This window comes from Manis javanica, chromosome 6 (assembly GCF_040802235.1).
Source record: "Manis javanica isolate MJ-LG chromosome 6, MJ_LKY, whole genome shotgun sequence".
Lineage (NCBI taxonomy): Eukaryota > Metazoa > Chordata > Mammalia > Pholidota > Manidae > Manis > Manis javanica.
In genome coordinates this window covers 47,897,832-47,915,604 of record NC_133161.1, presented here as the reverse complement: position 1 = coordinate 47,915,604, position 17,773 = coordinate 47,897,832, and the positions used below count along the sequence as shown (strand labels likewise).

The following is a 17,773-nucleotide window of genomic DNA, read 5'->3' as shown; positions in this document are numbered from 1 at the left end:
ATGCAGAGAAAGACCCCGGGGCCGCTGCCGCCGTCTGTCTAGACTCCAGCGGCTTGAGCTGCCGACAGCGAGGGGGTTTAAAGTAGAACTGCCCCGACTGAGGCCACCCAACAGACCCTGGGAAATGATTTCGGGGATCGCGGGAAGAAACCCAGTTTCCTCAAGAGGGCTGTTAGCCTGCACCACAGGCTCATTCCTGCCCTGGCTTTGCAGCACAGATCCAAGTGATCTGGGCAAGATGTGCTGCCCCTCCGCCCGTGCCAAGGAGGATCCAGATACTGCCGGCAAGGCCTCGGCCTTTCTGGGCCCAAGTCAGTCAACTGGGATGAGTCCTGCGGGTGCTGAAACCTCCCTTTCGTTTCTGGGCTCCCTCCCCTCCTGCTTTCTATGACAGGGTTTTAAAACGAAAAGGCCAGACCAAGTCAGGCTTTCAATAAGGCCTCTTCAATCGCGTGTTTTTGAGCCACTGGCTTCCTACTTAACTTGGTTGAAAAGACACAATTGCACTAGTTCATATGATAATATATTCACAGAAATACACACTGACACTTGGCCTGGAGCAGGCACGTGTAGGCGGATTTCTAACCAGCAGAGCTCTCTTTAAATAAAGACGCTTTTCCACATCTCTCTTGAAGCTGAACTCCTACCTACTAAGCGGAATGTGTTTCCCCTGCTTCTTTTTACCAAATTCTCTTCAATATTTAAATCCGGGTAAGAATATGAACCTAGCTCTGGGGCAGCGAATGTAGCCTGCCGGGAATCCGGGCGGTTTGCCTCTCTGAAGGTTCCCACCCGCGCGCGGTGTGCGCATCGGTTCTCCAAGCAGTGACTAGTCCCCGGTCGTGCCGCGGGGACAAATCCATGCCCCATGAGTGCAAAGGAGCTGGGGCTACCGCGGTATCTTGTCTGCGAGGCTTACAGGAAAGCGGTTCCCAGACACGCTAGCAGGGAGAACCGCCTCCCAGTCTCCGGCCGGCCAAGGGCAAGAGAGGCCGCGCCTGGCAGTCCCTGAGGCCTCTGAGATCCCAAACGGCCTGCACCTACCTGGAGCTTCCGTGATCGGTGAAGAGAAGCGGTTGCCACGAATCTGCTCCTTTACCATTTATTTGTAGTTACACAAATCGAGTATTTTTTATATGTGGCTTGAAAACACAGCCATGGGAGGCCCTCAGGGAAGCTATGAAAACTTAGAAACAGATGCTGTGAAATAGCTAATATTACATACGTAAATATAATGAAGGTGTGTGTCTGTACTACTAACGTGTGTGTATAAATAGAGAAAAAAAAGAAAGAGAGAGGAACACCCGGGAGAGATGTCAGCCAAATGCAGTCCCTAGTTTTACAGCGTGCACAGCCTGGAGATGCAGGTTGTAAACATTTTGTGAGCTTGGCGGAGACTATTACAACCCAAATAAACGCACCGCGTAGCGTGTTCACAGGGCTCCGGAGTGCCTGGCAGGGTTCTCTGTTTGCTTTTGCGTTCTGCCTCTGAAACTATTCTACACCCGGGACAGATTCTCACGCCCATGCTCCTGGAAGGCGCCGGAACGGGCTCCCGGCCCAGGGTCGGGGATAGGCTGGGCCTGAATCAGGCTCCCCCTCCTATTGAGCAGGGGACCAGGATAGCCCCAGCACCTCCACTGCTGAGGAAATTCGGCGGCTGAGAGAAAGCAAGTGCTGCTTTCACGACGTGAGCTCCTCTTCTGGAAGTAGGATGCTGTAATTATTTGAAATATATTTATAAATATTGATTTTACAAAAACCAAAGCAATTCCTGGTCTGTCCCCAGGGATTCCCCATCCTGGGCAATTCAGCCTTCAGACCCACACTAGACAGTCACCAACAATGCTTTACGTCCAGTTTTCAGCCGCCTAATTTTATTGTCACACATTCAAGTCGGCCCGGTCCCGGGGTCCTGTCTGTCCTGCGGGTGCTGGCTTTTCCAACCTCGTACCGGAGCGCAGTGTTCAGGGGTCTCTCGGGCCGCCGCAGGGCCCTCTGGGGGTCACCAGGTCCCGGGGCTGTAGGCCTTAGTTTTTGTGTCTGTCCGCTAGTCAGCCAGGTTCTCCGCGAGTAGCGCTGCCCCAAGGACTGTCCTGAGGCGGGGACGGTGACCCTACAGCTGTCCCCGTGCTGGAGCTACATCTCCGCAGCCAAGCGACAGAGGCAGCCCTCAGCGCTAGGCACTAGGGGATGCGGGAGAGGGAACGGGAGCGGGGCAGGTGAGGCGAGCCCTCCCCGCTCCCTGGTTTCCCGGCGAGCCCTTAGGCCTAACGAGGGCAGCACCGAAAATATACGACCACGATTAACTTAAACCTGGGGCTCCCATTCCAGAAAGACTCGCGTCAAGTCGACATTTTAGGAACTCCCAGAGTTGCGGCGGCTGGAGATGGCGGCGCTGGCGCCTCTTGCGTGGAGCCACACTGCCATCTGCTGGCCATACATAGATACTGCAGCCTCAGCAACAGGGCCTGAACTTTCAACAGCTGCCGCAGCGGGCCGGGTGTCCCACTCCCAAAGCGCCGCGAGAACCCAGTCCCCGGGAGGGGGTGGAGGCGTCTGCGTGGAACCTGGAATCTACGCTTCCGAGAGGGCAGTGCCCATAAAAGAGAGCTGTTTCCGCAGCCGCTTTATCGGCGGCAGACAGAGCAAACAAATGAAAGGGCTTTGGTGGAAAATCTTAATTGGGGCTGGACAGTTATAAACTCATTAAGGGCCGAATTCCAGACAGTTCGCAGACCTGGCCTTTATGGCACACCCTTACTACCCATTCTTTGAAGTTCCTTCTGTCTGCAAGAACAGAGGGCGTCCCAGCCTGGCGGCGGGGTGGGGGTAGGGGTGTGAGCGGACGCTGCATCCTCCAGCAACCTGGTTCCCTTTTTATGCGTCGGAACACAGAACTTTGCAGAAGTGGGGGGAGGGGCAGTGAGAAAAGAAAAAGGGGGGAGACGCTGGCCACATCCAGGAGGCGCTCGGGCCTCCGAAGTTGTGGCCGTTCCCCCTGCAGCCCTTTACACCCCATAAACGGTAACAGCCCTCATTTTCTTTTATGGCGCTTTAGGCTCCTCGGTTGCCTAGGCCCTGCTTCTGCCAAGACTTGTGCTCGGGAGGGTGCGCACTGCAGCACCCAGAATACCCGCGGCCAGCCCGACCGGACGCGGAGGTGCGGGATCAAGCCTTCAGTCCCCTGAGAGACCCCAGTGTCTGTCTAGGCGGCCACATTGGGGCAGTCGGGCTCCTGGTTCCCTCCTCGGAAAAGCCACAGGAGGCGGACCCTCAGCTCTTGCTCCTGCCCCCACCCCCACCTTCCAGGGAAGGCCCCAGGAGTCTCCGTGTACCCGGATTTGGGGGATTTCTTGGGGCGACAAGATAAAAGAATGGCTTTTTCTGGCTACTGGCCAGTGATACCCAGGACCCCAGACCAACTCTGCAGAAGCATCCCGGCTTTCCTGCAAGGGAGAGGGGAGCTGGGCCTCTGCTGCTTGTGCAGCCAGGCAGCGGGCCTGGTTGGAAGCGCTGAGGCCCGCCCAGAGCTGATTGCACCAGGTTCTGGCTCCAGGTTCCCTCTCCGAAAGCCTGCCAGAGGCAAAGTTGAGCTTCTGTCCTCCACCCCAGCCAGTACCCACCCAGAGACTTTACCCAGCCCAGCTTCGCCTGCCCTAGAGAAGAAGGAGCAAAGAGCTGACCCGCAAAAAATACAAAAGAATCAATATACTTTATTCGGCAAAAAGTTAAATATAATCTCAACACAACGATTTGGTCAGTAGGCCTTGAGGTAACTATTGCAAAATATACAGTGTATGTTCAGCCTGATGGAAACCCCAGATTCATCAAGGATACAAATCTACAGTAGCCCAATGGCAGTTTCATAGTGTATAATTTATTAATAAAATTAACTCCATTACAATAAGCATTCATTTTCCCCCCAATTAAAGTTGAACTGTAAACCATAGGTAGTAACCTTCTGCACATACGTATAGCTCCGAATTTCCTCATTGTTCATCTGGTGCAAAACAATATTCAAAATTGTCTGATTACTTTTTTTTGATGGTGGATTATATATATAATGAACAAGATGGATCTATAGAGCATGTAAAAACTAAAATGCCTGCATTTCAAAGGTGGAGAAAACCATGAATCTATGAATCCTGGAGAATCCTTTCTTTCTTTCAAAATTTTATTTCACTGGGAAATACAGCTAGTTTACAATCAAAGGTTAACAGCCTAGTTTTACAGAAGACATATTCCACTACAGAGCTATACTCTATGCAACTGCTTTCCCCCCTACCCCCATAAACAACCTGAGTTCAAATTGAATTCTAGCTTTCACAATCACAACGGGTGCTTCACCCAGCACACAAGTTTGAGTCACAAAACATAATTACCACAATAAAACACAGTGTTCAAGTATCTGGGCAGATAGCTCTGCCGCACGAAGAGCAAATTAAATTAACTACAGAGACTAAAAACTATACAGCCAGCCATCAACAGTTGTGCATTATAAAAAGGTAGTTTTTTTTGTTCGTTTTGAGTCGGAAACAGGTAGATTTTTTATTTTTAAATATATACAAGCTAGCACACACAGCCATCAGCGCTGCCCTTCCCCCCTTTTTCACCTTACAGAAAATGGAAAGCTTACAATACCTCCTCCATCAAAGCGTCAGGCCAAGGAGCCAGCCTAAGACGGGTTTGGCAGGGATGATGAGGCCTGAAATGTAGAGCCCCTTTGTGCGGGGTGGTGCAGGCTGGGTGGAATGGGGATGGGAGAAGGGGAGGGCAGTCTTTTCTCTTTCTGTCTAGCTCGCTCTCTTTCCTAAGTGAACTCAAGTGGCATCACTCGTCTTTTGCTCGGTCCTTGTTGATTTTCTTCATTTTCATCCTGCGGTTCTGGAACCAGATCTTGACCTGTCTCTCCGTGAGGTTGAGTAGTCGGGCCACCTCGTACCTGCGGTCCCTGGTGAGATACATGTTGAACAGAAATTCCTTTTCCAGTTCCAGCGTTTGGTGTTTTGTGTAGGGGCAGCGCTTCTTCCGCGTGGAGCGCGCGTGGAGCCAGTTCGCAGCCGGGTTGCCTGCGGATAGAATGAGACCGTGTTTAGGAGGACAGGCACTATCCGCCCCCACCCCCCGCCCCCGCTGGGGGCGAGGGAACCTCCTGAGGTCTTCAGGCAAAGTGCGGAAAGCTGCTGAGCTGGTTAGTGCAGGCTGCCCGACCTCTGCACAATGGAACCCTGGCAGACAGACACAGGGACGGTCACTTACAATTGCACGCTGTAAAACCTCGGCTCCGCCTCCCCTCCAAGGCCCTCTTTCTCCTCCTCTGTCCTCCTGTCCTTTCCTCTCCTTCTTCCCACTCTTGGTACACCGTGTAACTAGTGAAATTTGGGAACACATGTTGCCAGGAAGGAGAAAACCATGCTGCCCTGTGCTCGTGCAGCAAGATTACTATTCCTTTCTTCCCCTCGCTGTGTGTCTTCCTTACCCCACCTTTCCTTCTACTCTCCCCACTCCCTATTTGACCTCCATGGAAGGCTGCGGGAGCTGGGCAAGCCAGTATGGCGCCCCAAGGCCGTTGATCACCTCTCCTATTTATTTGAATAATCTGGCATGGGGACCTTCGTGGCCCGGTCCCCTGCAGCCTCATTTGGGGCAGGATTTACGCCGCCACTGGCCGTAGGCAAGAAGTGGAAGGAATCGGCCGGCTTTTCTAGCGTCCCGGCTACAGATGCTGTCGCCGCACCCGACAATCTAGCCGCACGACTGCAGCGCTGCTTTCGAAGAACGGACCAAAGTATCTCTGTCCTGATACCAGGCAGCCAGGGAGAGGGGCTACTGGTCTGGCTAGTCCCGCAGCGCCCGCCCCGCCCCCTCTTTCCGCAGCAACCGGCTCCCCTCCCCTGAGCCCAGCGGGCCGCTTGTCACTGCTCTCTGGACTCTGGGGCCCCATCTGAGGCATCCCAAACAGCAACTTCTGGCTCCTGGTCCTTGTTCTGGAGGCTCCGGGCGCGGGCGAAGGCAGGCTCGAGAGAAAAGCTTGGAGGGCCGGCAGATCCGGGTGGCCAGCGTGGAGGCGGCGGCAGGTCTGGAGGGAGGAGACACTTACTGGGGTCGATGGGGGCCTTGTCTCCGCTGCTCTCATTCTCAGCATTGTTTTCGGAGAAGGTGCCTTCGCTGGGCTGTTTTTCTCTATCAACTGGAGGAGAACCACAAGCATAGTCAGTCAGGGACAAAGTGTGAGTGTCAAGCGTGGGACAGTCACCCCTTCTGGCGGACAGCGGTTCAGGTTTAATGCCATAAGGCCGGCTGGAGGGCAAGCCCGCGAAGGAGAGCGCGCCGGGCGTGGGCTCCAGCCAGGAGCGCATGTACCTGCCGTCCGGCGCTGCCGCCGCCACGGGCGCCTGGGGGTGCACATAGGGATGGTGGTGATGGTGATGATACACCGCAGCGGGCACCGCGCTGGCGCCCGCCGCGTGCACCGGGTTCCATGAGGCGCCGAACACCGCCGCCTTGGACTGGAAGCTGCAAGGGCTGAAGTCGGGGTGCTCGGCCAGTGCCGTGGCCTGCCGGGTGGGCTGACCCAGGGCCCCCGGAGCGTAGCGGCCCGCGCCCAACTCCTCTGCGGCATCGGCGCCCAGCAGGAACGAGTCCACGTAGTAGTTGCCCAGGGCCCCGGTGGTAGCCATCGCCGTGCCCCGTCCCGGCCGGCCGGCCCGACCCGCGGAAATTATGAAACTGCAGATTTCATGTAACAACTTGGTGGCACCGGGGGGGGGGGAAGTACAGTCACCTAATAAGTTGCCGGCGCCCGCGCACCCATTGGCCGCGCGCGTCACGTGTCCGCCCAGCAGAACAATAACGCGTAAATCACTCCGCACGCTATTAATGGCCCGGTGTTTTGCAGTCATAATTTTTATAGCAAAAGCCATATGTTTTTATGCAAAGGGATCGCGGCACTCCACGATCGGGTTTGTTTTAATTGTGGCCAACGAAGATTAAAAGATCAAATCTGGCCTCGCCTCTGTACTCCCCTTTCCCCCCACCGCCACCACCATACACACATTTCTTAAGCGGACTATTTTATATCACAATTAATCACGCCATCAGCAAGGCACGCGGGTTCCGCGCGCGAGTGCGGCCAGTGGAGCCCCACACATAAAATTACACAATAATTGAAGCCATAAAAAAGCAGCCAAATCACATTCTCGCTCTACTGTATTTAAATCTATATTTATGATATTTCATAAGGAGTTATTGTTTCAGAAGCCACAGAGGCTGGTGGGAAGTTGGGAACGACCTACAGATTCGTCTGCTTCGCTGTGGCTCCCAGCTGTAAAAATTTACGAGGACTTGGAAAGGTTAAATTAGACAGTTGTGTTTGGTCGGCCAGCTCCTTGTAAATAATCCCCGCGGTCCCCGGAGATGCCAGTTTACCCACGGCCGGCTGCGACAAGTCAAATTCAACGTATCCGTTCCAAACTGAGCCACCACTGCCCCTGCCCAAGCTGGGCACGGACAGGCTGCTGAGAGGGCACCACCTACTGTGGGCCCCTGAATTTGGCCAACTGAATCCGGGGGAGGCCGAACTACTCCCCGGTCTGCCGCTACACCTCGGATGAGCCCCGCACAGAGGAGCCGCCAGCCGGCCCTGAGGCGAGGGATTTGAGAGCTTGGTTGTACCGTGCGCTCCGGTCTCACCCCGCGCACACGCGCGTCCCCCGCGCCCTGCTCATTGTAAGTCAGAAAGCATGCTCCCAACGCGGACGCAGCGGGCGACGCAGCCCTGTGCTGGGACCTGGAAGGCCCTTAACGTTGAGCTCTGCGGGCTTCATTGCACTCCCTCAATCCGAGCTGCTGCGAGAAAAACTAGAGGCAGCATCGGTGGAAGGCGACTTCGGCTTGCGAAAAGGCAGCCGCGCAGGAGACCCCGGGGCTCCAGGAGCTGGGAGGCCCTCATGAGAGTGGCTGTTCTCGGGCTTCTTCAGGGCTCCTTCCTTCCTTCCTTCTTGGCCACCGCTCCGGTTACCCTCCAGGCCGGCGGTTCCACAGTTACAAGGCCCAAAGTGAGGCGGCCCGGCCGCAGTTCAAGTCTAGGGCTAGAAATTAAAACGGGGAGGCGCACGGGGCACTGACTTCAATCCCATCCCTTAGCTTGGTCAAACTGAGGAGGGTATTTCGCACTGGAGTCTTTCAGCGGTAAAGGCCTCGGCCGCTCTGTTAATTGCAAGAAAAAAACCCACGGCAAATCCGAACGGAAAGCTGCAACTGCTGAAAACGGGGTAATTAAATTCACGTGTGAACACCGTGCCTGCAAGAGTGTGTTTCTCATTAGTCCACTTCCCTGGCGGCAAGGGCCGGCGGCCGTGGGTGCTTCCACCTCCTTTTTTGCATTCATCCTCCCCAACAGTTCCAGCAACCTCTCCCTACCCCTAAACCCTGATACATCCCCATCCCTGGCGGGGACCCTAAAATGCTAGGCTCTCCCCGAGAGTGAGACTAAGAAGCCTCGCCGAGAGCAAACGGGTGGTGCCCCTTTCACTGCTCGGGCCGGAAGAGGGAAGTGGCTGACACAGTGAACTCTGGCGTGGCCGGTCCTGGCAGTCTCAGCTTCCTCCGTCCTAACATTTCTTTCCCTGTGAATTCCTCCGCATTATCCCCACCCCCAACGCAGCCCAGTAAATCCCAAATATCGGGCAGCTCACTGTTTGAGATTTTCATTAAGAAAAATTAACCCTGGAGGAAACCTTCACTCCAAACTATAGTTGTCTGCAAACGGGCTGGACATGCCTTGGTGGCCTTTTCCTTTTTTTTTTTTTTTTTTTGTACCCAGAGAAGATACAAATTATTATTAAAAAAATAAAATAAAAAGCTGTTCCTTTAAATAGCTTTAGCCCCCCAAATAGGACGGTTACTAACTAATTAGCAAACGTTGAGTGTTAAGCAGTTCTTACTGGAGCCTAGGGGAGAACATTCGGGCTTTTGACTGTATTTGGGAAGTGAAAGGGATTGTGTGTGCAGAAAGAAAGAATAAATACATGTAATTACAAATGCCTCTTCTAGCCTGAGAGTTCTAAAACCTTAGCCTCCAAAACAAATCCAGTACTCAGGTCCGGAAAATGGCAGAGAGGAATTGAGAATGCGGGGTGTCGGCTTTTCAGATAACAGGACCGCGGACTGAGCAAAAAAAACAGTTCCTGGGCCGGCACTTGGAGCTGGGAAGGGAAGCACTGCTCAGTGAGCAAGAGTCTAAAAGCTTCAATGTGTGGGGTTGAGGGTAAAGGAGGATGGAGGTTGACTTCAGATCCCGGTAGCAAAAATCGCCCGATTGGCTAGTAACCGTGGACTACAACTTGGAACAAGGACTCGAGTGTGTATTACAACAGTTCTGGAATTTTAGGGTTCCTTTCTCGTATTATTTGAAACAGACTGGCCCTGGACGCGTCCCCTTCTCCAGCACCCTTCCTCACAAGGATGCCATATCTAACATACTCTGAACCTGACAGAAACCACTGGCAATCAAGCAGCCAATCTATGCCCCAACAGGGCTCCCTTATCGCGGTTAAAGCCGGAGCTGGGACCAGCAGACTTGGGAGAGCCGAGGGGGCTTCCTAGCAGAGTTTTCTGCATGGCTAGGCTCCACCAAGCCTAGCTAGACCTCAGCTTAAGTTACAGTCTCAGGTCCCTCGTGAAGCTGGAGAAGGTCTCTATGCCCTTGGCATGGGCATACAAAAACGTCGCGAATGCCCCTTAATTATATGCCGCTGCCAACCCACGAAGTAGGAACGCAAGGCCGCCGCCATCCGGTCGTGATCGTAACCTAGGCCTTGTCTATGCAGCGGCACACCAAGCCCAGATCCACAGCCTTCCACAGCCGCCCCCACGCGAGCCCTTCCCCAGCAGATTCCTACCTCTACTTGGGGCGCACAGAAAAATACCCCCCCCAAACACAAGGCTCTCCCAAGCCAGCCCTGGATCCCTCCAGAAAGAAGAGTTGGGGAGGAGATGAGGTGGAAATAGAAAACTGGATACAAAGAACACGAACATAAAAGAAAAATAAAAAGGGAAGGAAAGAAGGAAGAAAGGAGTAAAGAACAGAAAAAAAGGGAAAGGAGGGAGGAAGGAATGAAGAAAAGGCAAAGGTTCTAGGAGCTGAGGGCAGCTTACAGAGAGAAGGGTAAGTAAGTGACAAGGCCAGGATCCTAGCCCCTTTCCTCCCTGACCCTCCTAGTTTGGCCTGGGTCTCCACTGGCAAAGAGATCTTTCCGGATCTCCTACCCCGAACTGGGGTTGGTGGCGGCCCATCTTCGCAGAATGGCGGGGTCCCGGGCCAGGAGCAGGCCTGGAGTGGGGGAGGTCCAGGATGGAAGCGTGCGCCCCTGACCTTGAATGGCCCCGGGCCCAGAATTCCTACCACGCCCCTGGTCTAACCCGACCGGGTCCACAGGTCTAACCTGACTGTACCTGCTCACAGCCAGGTGAGGGAGAGGGGTGAGGCTGGCAGCCTGGCAAAGCGCTGAGAAGGAGGCAGGGACGAGAGCCCAGCGCGGGAAAAGCCGAGGTTGCCACCATAGGCCTGGCACGACCAGGGGCTGGATGCCCCGCCCGGTCCAGCTCCCGCGCGCACAGGTACCTGGAGACGATTTCAACTGAAGTAATGAAGGCAGTGTCGTGCTGTCGAGAGAAACGTGGATCCCAACAACAGGAAACTACCTAAATCACCGACCAGTTCTGGTGCTGCCCACGCGAAGCTGCCTCGCCCGCCGCCACCGCCGCCGCCGCCGCCGCCACTGCCGTCACCAGGGAAGAACCCTGAGATCGCGACCGACCCGACCCCGTGCCAACCTGCGCCCGCCGCTGTCACTGCGTGCTCAGGGCTGCCGCTAATGCATTACGCAGGGAGACGACCCGGCCCGCTAAGGTAAACCTGGGAGAGGCAGCGAAGCTAGGTAAAGGAGAGAGAGGAAAATGGAAGGAGGGGAGAAAGCGAGAGGAGGGAGGAGAACGAACAGTGTTCGTGCTGGTGTCCCAAATCTGCAGCTCAGCTAGCCGGACGAGCGGCGGCAGCCCTGGGCAACCGAGTGCGCCAGGGACAGCGCCGAGTCCCGCTCCCTCTCTGGTCCTGGCCTCCAGTGCTCGCTCCCCGCTGCTCGCTCTCCCCCTCCCCGCCTCCCCGCCCGCCAACCAGCCGGGGCGCGCGCTCCCGCGCCTCCTCCCCCTACCGCCGCCTCACACCTCCTGCGAGCAGGAAACGCGTGGCCCCGCCGACAGCGACCAGGTGGGGGAGGCCCAGCGCAGCCGGCCGGTCGCTACCTACCCGCTGCGGCAGAAGCTAGTGGCGCACCGTGAGCCCACCCTGCTCCCCAGTTTTGTAGGCTGGGAGTCATCTAGGAACCAGGGGACCCACAAAATAACTGCCCTCTGAGAGCCTCCCCGGGGCTCCCGAAAGAAATCCTGTTTGGCTTCCTCTGCCTATGCAGCTCCCCTCTCAACTGAAACTATTGGTCCAAGACAGCCACAATCCAGATAACTAGCAAGTCATAAAACTGAACAAAAGCCGACAAACCTTGCGGCACCAGGGCTATAGGGCCCAGACAAATTACGACCGTCTAGGTAATATTTAAATAGATGCCTAAAGTAATTGCAGGGAGCGCGGGCTAGTCCTCATGTTGTAAAAGTGGTGGATGGGATAAAGTGGAAGGTGAAGATAAGAAGTAAAAAAAAGAGGTAAAATTAAAAAGCTTCATTCCACAGCTTTTATTCTTCTATAAGAACATAAACATCTTTTTTTTCCACGCACAGCAGCATTACAATATTAATTTATTCTGATTTAAGATTAGAAGTAAATAGAGCTAGAACTAACATTTATAATAATGATAGAATGCATTTGCATAAAACAAGATTGGCAATTTTTCATAATAGACATTTATACAGATTTGTATTTATAGTTTTTTTTTGCACCTACAGGTTTGACCCTTTTATGCATGTAACTTCACAGTATAAAAGAAACCCAAACAATATCTCCCTTCTCTAGTCTATTCTGCTTACCCCAGCCTTCCTCGGCTTCTGTGAATTTTGGAAAGGAAAGGAAAGGAAAAAGAAGAGGAAAAGTGGAAAATAAAAACCTCCACAAGATAGGGAGAATTGTGGTGTGCTTGTCTAGTGTTACCAGTGGTAACAATTATTTAATGACCAAAAAAACTTAGTCAATCTGCATGTATTAAAACTACATTAGATTATCTACAGCCAGAATGATATGGAAATTCAGAGGTAAGTGAAATAATTTAGTCCCACAATGCAAAAACTTACACAGACTGAAAGAGAAGTTTCTTTCTCTTGATCATTTTTTTTAAGCTGGGATATCTTACAGATAAAGGAAAAGATTAATCTTCCTGTTTCTCATTTTTCTAATCAGCCAAAGTCAAGCCCTTTTGCCAACCTACATGTCCATGCCTGTAAGCTCTTCTCTTTGCCAAGGAAGAAAGGAAGAAAAAAAGAAACCCAGGGGCCTGTATCCCCTGATTAAACACAGCCCAGACTCCAGGCAGGCAAGCCTGATGGCGGCTCCTTGCACCATTGACCTCAGTCCAGACACCTCAGCGCCTACAATGGGACATCGGCCTTCCGGCCAGATTTGTCCAGGGGCCCCCGCAGGAAACCAGCCCCACCAGGAGGACGGGCCATTTCCAGCAGTGGAACCCCAAGACAGCAAACCATCCCTTGACATTTAGGATAATATTTACCTATAGAATTTTAGCGCGATATGGCTTTTTCCCCCAGAAAACAAATAAACCAGCACCAAGCAAACAAAGAAACAAAAAGTCAGAACCAACCAGCCCTGCACAGATGTAAACGGCCAGCGACATGGAGAGTGTGGGAGGGAGGAATGGGGCTCCAGCACAGGTGCGAGTTCCTGAGCAGAGGTCGAAGACGAGGGAGGAGAATGGCTCTCAGGAAGAGAAAAAACGGCGTTGCTTGGAGCTTCATCAGGAAAAATTAAAGTTGGCTGTGAGCTCCCGGATCCGGTTTTCTCGGTTCATTTTCTTCAGTTTCATCCTGCGGTTCTGAAACCAGATTTTAACTTGTCGGTCCGTGAGGTGGACGCTGCGGCTGATCTCTAGGCGCCGCTCTCGAGTAAGGTACATGTTGAACAGAAACTCCTTCTCCAGCTCAAGCGTCTGGTGTTTCGTGTAGGGGCAACGCTTCTTCCTGCCGCTTTTTGCAGTGAGCCAGTTGGCTGCGTTTTCGCCTTTGGAATTGCCTGGTATTTAAGAGAGTAAAGAGGGGAAGGTTAAATCGAGGCCACACGGGCTGCACACAAGAGTGAATTCGGGATGTTCCCGCCAGAAGAGGGATGCCCTCACACAGAAAGTTATCCCCTTCCACCCCCATCTTACCCGGGGAAGAGCAGTTCCTCCAAAAGGCATGTGCAAAACCGGGTGGGCCTCCAACCCACACCTACCATCCCAAGTTACATTTTCCTCCACTTTCCCCAAACACCTGTTTCAGCACAAAGCTGTCAGGCGCTTGCAGAAGGAGCGGCCTGGGAGGGCAAGGCTGTATATCTTGAACTTAACGTCTTTCTTTGCCTCTCCCACCAAGGCAGACAAGAATTTTCTGCAGCCCCCTAATCTGGGGCGTGGGGTGCTTACTTGGAAGGGGGACGGACTGTGGCTGTGTCTCACTCTAGTCCCCTGGTTGCACAAGGCCCGATGAGGAGAGGGAGAAGGGCACAGCTGCGACATGGAGACGGCATGAAAAACTGATACGGGGTCAAGGGCCCTCCCTCACCTCTTTGCAGGAGCCAGGGACATGAGTCTGGGCAATTCTGTGTTCCAGGGTAAACGAAATGGCCCCTCTGCTTCTCAGCTCAGGGCCCTGGGCCCTGACGCCCCGGCCGGATTTGCCTTTTCTTCTCCCGCAATGAGGATTTCCCGCCCCTTCAGAAACTTTGAAAAAAGCATGGGGGATCGTAAACTCGAACTTCGCCGGTTAATGGGCTTATTTATTGGTGCTGGCGGCTGCTTATTTTGGATGCCTTACAAACATCCGCGCTATCTGAGAGCGAGCCACTTACCCTCCCTCCTCCTCCCCCCGCGTGGGCCGCGCCTCGCAGGCTAGGCCCTGACCACGGCTTCGGTGCTCCGGGCCACGGAGAAGGGCATGCACCAGAGGGGATCTGCTCGCCGGTGTCTCCACCCCCAATCGAGGTGAACTGAGGCCAGTGGAGCGCTAAGCCGGACATGAAATTTTACTGCATACCCACGCCCAAATATTAAAAAGCAAGTTCACAAGGTCAGCTTGCCTGCAGCTCGGGCCAAGGCCGGCCGGCTGCTGCGCGGGCGCCTGGCTCTCTGCTCTTTCCCTTCTCTGTGTCTGCCTGTTGGTCTGCCCGCCTGGCTGCGGCCCTTCAGCACGCCTTGCTTACCCAGGGAGTCCTTCTCGGGTGAGGCTTTGCTGCTCTCCGAAGGGGCCGGGGAGAGCTCCTCCGCGGCGGAGGACGACGCTTGCACCTCCTCATCGCCCTGCGAGCCCCCGCCGCCGCCACCGCAAGCCAGCGTGGGAGGTGGCGGTGAATCAAGGCCTCGCTCCTTGCGGGTTGCATCCGCCGAGCCGGAGGCGAGCACGGGTGGTGGGTCGAAGCCGCGCCCCGGGGGCTGAGCGGGGAATGGGCCGGCGCCGAGTTGCTGCGCACCGCCGCCGCTGCCATAGCCCTTGGTGGTGCCATAGGACTGGGAGAGGCGGAAGTAGCCGGGCACTGGCACCCCGCTGGAGGTGCCGAGGGCGCAGCCTTCGGACGGCGGGCCCCGCGGGAAGGGGGCCAGCTCGGCAGCGGAGGCCGAGCCTTTGGGGCATTTGTCCGCCGAATCGTAGAGGCAGTAGGAGCTCTCCTCTTTGATGTTCTGCGCGAAAGAGCACGAGGTGGCCTGCGGCGGGGGCTGAGGAGGTTGCGGCGGGGGCGGGGGCTGCTGCTGGGGCGGTGGCCCCTCGGGCGGCTCCATCCGGCAGGACCGGGGCCCGTCCAGCCACAGGTCTATAGGCGCGGGCGCATAGCCGTGCGCCCCGTGCCCCAGGCCCCCGCCGCCGCCCGGTGACGCCGCCTCATTGCGTTTTCCTCCCAGAGCCGGGAAGAGCCCACAACTCTGCAGCCCGTAGGGCAAGTCGCCGGCTGGTGGCAGGTAGACCCCGCCGTGGGCGTAGTATCCTCCGCCGCCGCCGCCCCCCGCGCCACCGCCACCACCGCCAGCCTCGCCTCTGCCGGAGCTGATCAGCGAGTCGACCAAAAAAGAGTTCGCGGCGGGGCTCTCCGAGCATGACATTGTTGTGGGATAATTTGGCGAAGGGAGCAGATAGCCCTTTCTGGCTGACATTTCTTGTGCAAAACATGCTGAATACGATTAGCAATCCCCCCGCACCGCGGCGGGCGCCCACAGCCAATCCTGAGCCAGAGTTTCCGCGCGACCACTCCCAGTTTGGTTTCGTAGGCGCGGGGCCGCTCTCCGAGGGCGCCCTCCGAGCCCACGATTGATATAAATATGTAATCTGTATCGAAGGCTCGCTAATCACACATCCTATACCACGGCCCAAAGGCCAGGAACTGCGGGGGCTGCCCAAAGGTGGCTGGTGGGGGGCCTGGACCCTGGTTTTGCCCCACCCACGCCCGGACGTGAGCCCTCCAGCAGGATATGTTTGAAGGGCCCTTGGGCCCCGCGTAGTTAACAAGTGGAGTGTTTATGGTGCGCACCCCGCACCGCCATAGGTGCTCCCCATCCTCATTTCAGAATCAACCACTAGCCCTCGGTGCGCTCTAACCTCTAAGGGGACCTGTTGGGGGCCCATGCTGTTCCCATTCAGCTTTGGACTTGGAACTGGCTTCCCAAAAGTGCGGACCTGGTCCTGAGGCCACCAAGACCCTCAGAGTGTTCTAAATCCAGAGCAGACTGGAAGCTGGCTATTGTCACTTTCTTGCATCCCACATAGAATTTTCATTCAATGTCATGCCCTGGCCTCTCAGCCCCCTTACACTTTTCTCAGCCAGGTTGATTAAGTTGGGTTCTTTGCCTCTGGTGTGCTCACCTGACTTGCTTTCTCTGCAGCTCCTGGCGGTGGACCTTGATGGGCTGGCAAGGGGGGTGGAAAAGACTGTTGACCTCGGCTGAAAGACTCTGCCACCTTTTTATTGCGAGGCCAGAGCGGATCCAGGCACTCCACAGCCCCATCACTTGGCAGTCTCCAAGCTCATAGCCATATCAGGGAAGTGAAAGAAATATTGATCTTCAGGGTGTTCAGCTTCATCAGAGGTGCAGACATAGAGGGGAAACAGAGTGGGGGGTGGCCGATGGGCACTTCTGCCAGATTATTCTCCAACTCTCCCTTGAGCCTTGCCATTCGCAAGCTCTTGGAGGCTATAACAAGAACCAGTGTCACCACGCTCCTTACTCTCCATCTCCTCCCCTCTTCCCCCCTCCCTTCCAAACCCACTGCTGGGGCTGCCCTCACTCCCGCGGCATGGGCATTTTAACAAGGGAGGCCCGTGGTGAGGAAATCTGTTCCTGCAAGGCCGGGCTGGGCTCATAGCCCAGTTATAGGAGCTCTCGGAGGCCAGGTCCATTGCTCGGCAGACACTGGGCCTCCTTCTTCCCTAGTCTTAGGGACGCGCTCTTTGTCAACTGGAAATGGCCAGCCCAGAGAGTTAGCCCCTAAGTGTGGGCCTCATGCATGTCTCAGGAAATGCGACCTTTTCCAGCCGGCCAGATCCAGTGGAGCCCAGGAGGTCGCTGCCTTGCCCCTAACCTCTCCAGGATGCCCCAAACCTGCTGGTCCTTCCATCTCCAGCCCCTGCAAAGGCCTCAACTGGAGGGGCTGAATGCCAGGATCGCAGGAAGCAGACTGTCCAGGCCTCTATATGCAGCGGGGAAAGACCCTTGCATCTTGGGGTGGTTTGCCAGGCACTTGGCCTTGTTCTTCCCAGTATGAACCCAGTCCGAAGAGGAAGCCAAGCCTGAGAGGACCCATAGAAAGCGCCGGGAGAGCTGGGGAAGAGCCCTGGCGCTGGCTTCTGAGATGCAAAGCAGCTGCGGTTTCTGCCAGAGGTGGCTGCTCTGCGCAGTGCTGGGAGGCCTCGCCACCGCTTGCAATGCGCTCCAGCCTCTTCTACCTCTGCACCTTTCGGTGACTGACTCAGCGGACTGGGCATCTGGGGTGAAGAGGAGGGGGACAGAGAGAGAAAGAAGCAGAGGGACAGGAGAGGACAGAGGGGGAGAGAGACATATCTCTCCAATCCCACCAGGTCTTGAGGCTGCAGTAGCCGACCAGCTGAGTCAAGTCAGGGGTCTGTGTGGAGAGATCAGAAACTGCCCTTTGCTTTCCATGTCGCTCACATGCACAAGTCCAAGGCAAATTCTGAAGTGTTAGTGGCCGCGAGGCCAACGAACTTGACTAAGGAAACGCTTCAGGCACTTGTAGTTTAGGATACTTCCCAGATGGGCCTGGTCGTTAGCCAGCTCACCAGGAGGGTGGAACTGACTGGGACTGTTGAACTCCGCAGTGTCATTGATAAATGTGAAAAAGCTGAGGATGCCTTAGAAGGTGGCTTTTCCCCTCAGCAGGAAAAGCTCTGCCGAATGGGAAGTAGGTCCCAAGAACAGGAGAGTGTTCCTTGAGAAAAACGACCCTAGCAGGCCCGTGGGCCTGGACTTGGTGCCTCTTCCCACTAAATGCAGAAAGTAACTTCCCAGGCCTGTGGGAAGGTTGGTGAGGGCTGGTTGCCATAGGAGAA

General features: G+C 55.2%; 2 protein-coding genes and 1 long non-coding RNA gene across 4 annotated transcripts; 1 reads left to right on the top strand and 2 right to left on the bottom strand.

Moving 5' to 3' along the window:
- Positions 1-3,696: 3,696 nt before the first annotated feature.
- HOXA9 (homeobox A9) lies at positions 3,697-10,224 on the bottom strand. 2 transcript variants are annotated; one of them, XM_073238674.1, is made up of 3 exons: positions 6,367-8,810; positions 6,104-6,193; positions 3,697-5,072 (listed from the first exon to the last, which is right to left on the bottom strand). In XM_073238674.1, the coding sequence occupies exons 1-3, from the start codon at positions 6,623-6,625 to the stop codon at positions 4,834-4,836; spliced, it is 588 nt and encodes a 195-aa protein (XP_073094775.1). In that variant the 5' UTR covers positions 6,626-8,810; the 3' UTR covers positions 3,697-4,833. The 2 variants fall into 2 exon arrangements, with proteins under 2 accessions (XP_073094775.1, XP_017501977.2); XM_017646488.3 differs by having other exon boundaries at positions 6,104-10,224.
- A 248-nt stretch (positions 10,225-10,472) lies between these two features.
- Positions 10,473-13,015, top strand: LOC140849888 (uncharacterized). The gene is made up of 2 exons (XR_012132237.1): positions 10,473-10,915; positions 12,410-13,015. It is a non-coding gene; the product is annotated as an uncharacterized lncRNA (long non-coding RNA).
- On the bottom strand, positions 12,966-15,365 carry HOXA10 (homeobox A10). The gene is made up of 2 exons (XM_017646489.3): positions 14,423-15,365; positions 12,966-13,255 (listed from the first exon to the last, which is right to left on the bottom strand). The coding sequence occupies exons 1-2, from the start codon at positions 15,363-15,365 to the stop codon at positions 12,981-12,983; spliced, it is 1,218 nt and encodes a 405-aa protein (XP_017501978.2). The 3' UTR covers positions 12,966-12,980.
- Positions 15,366-17,773: the final 2,408 nt, after the last annotated feature.

Coding starts and splice junctions, on each gene's coding strand:
- HOXA9 (XM_017646488.3), bottom strand. CDS start 6,926: ATGGCTTTTGCTATAAAAATTATGACTGCAAAACACCGGGCCATTAAT. Junction 5,073..6,103: donor CAAGGCCCCCATCGACCCCA/GTAAGTGTCTCC, acceptor TTCTATCCGCAG/GCAACCCGGCTGCGAACTGG.
- HOXA10 (XM_017646489.3), bottom strand. CDS start 15,365: ATGTCAGCCAGAAAGGGCTATCTGCTCCCTTCGCCAAATTATCCCACA. Junction 13,256..14,422: donor ACCCGAGAAGGACTCCCTGG/GTAAGCAAGGCG, acceptor CTTAAATACCAG/GCAATTCCAAAGGCGAAAAC.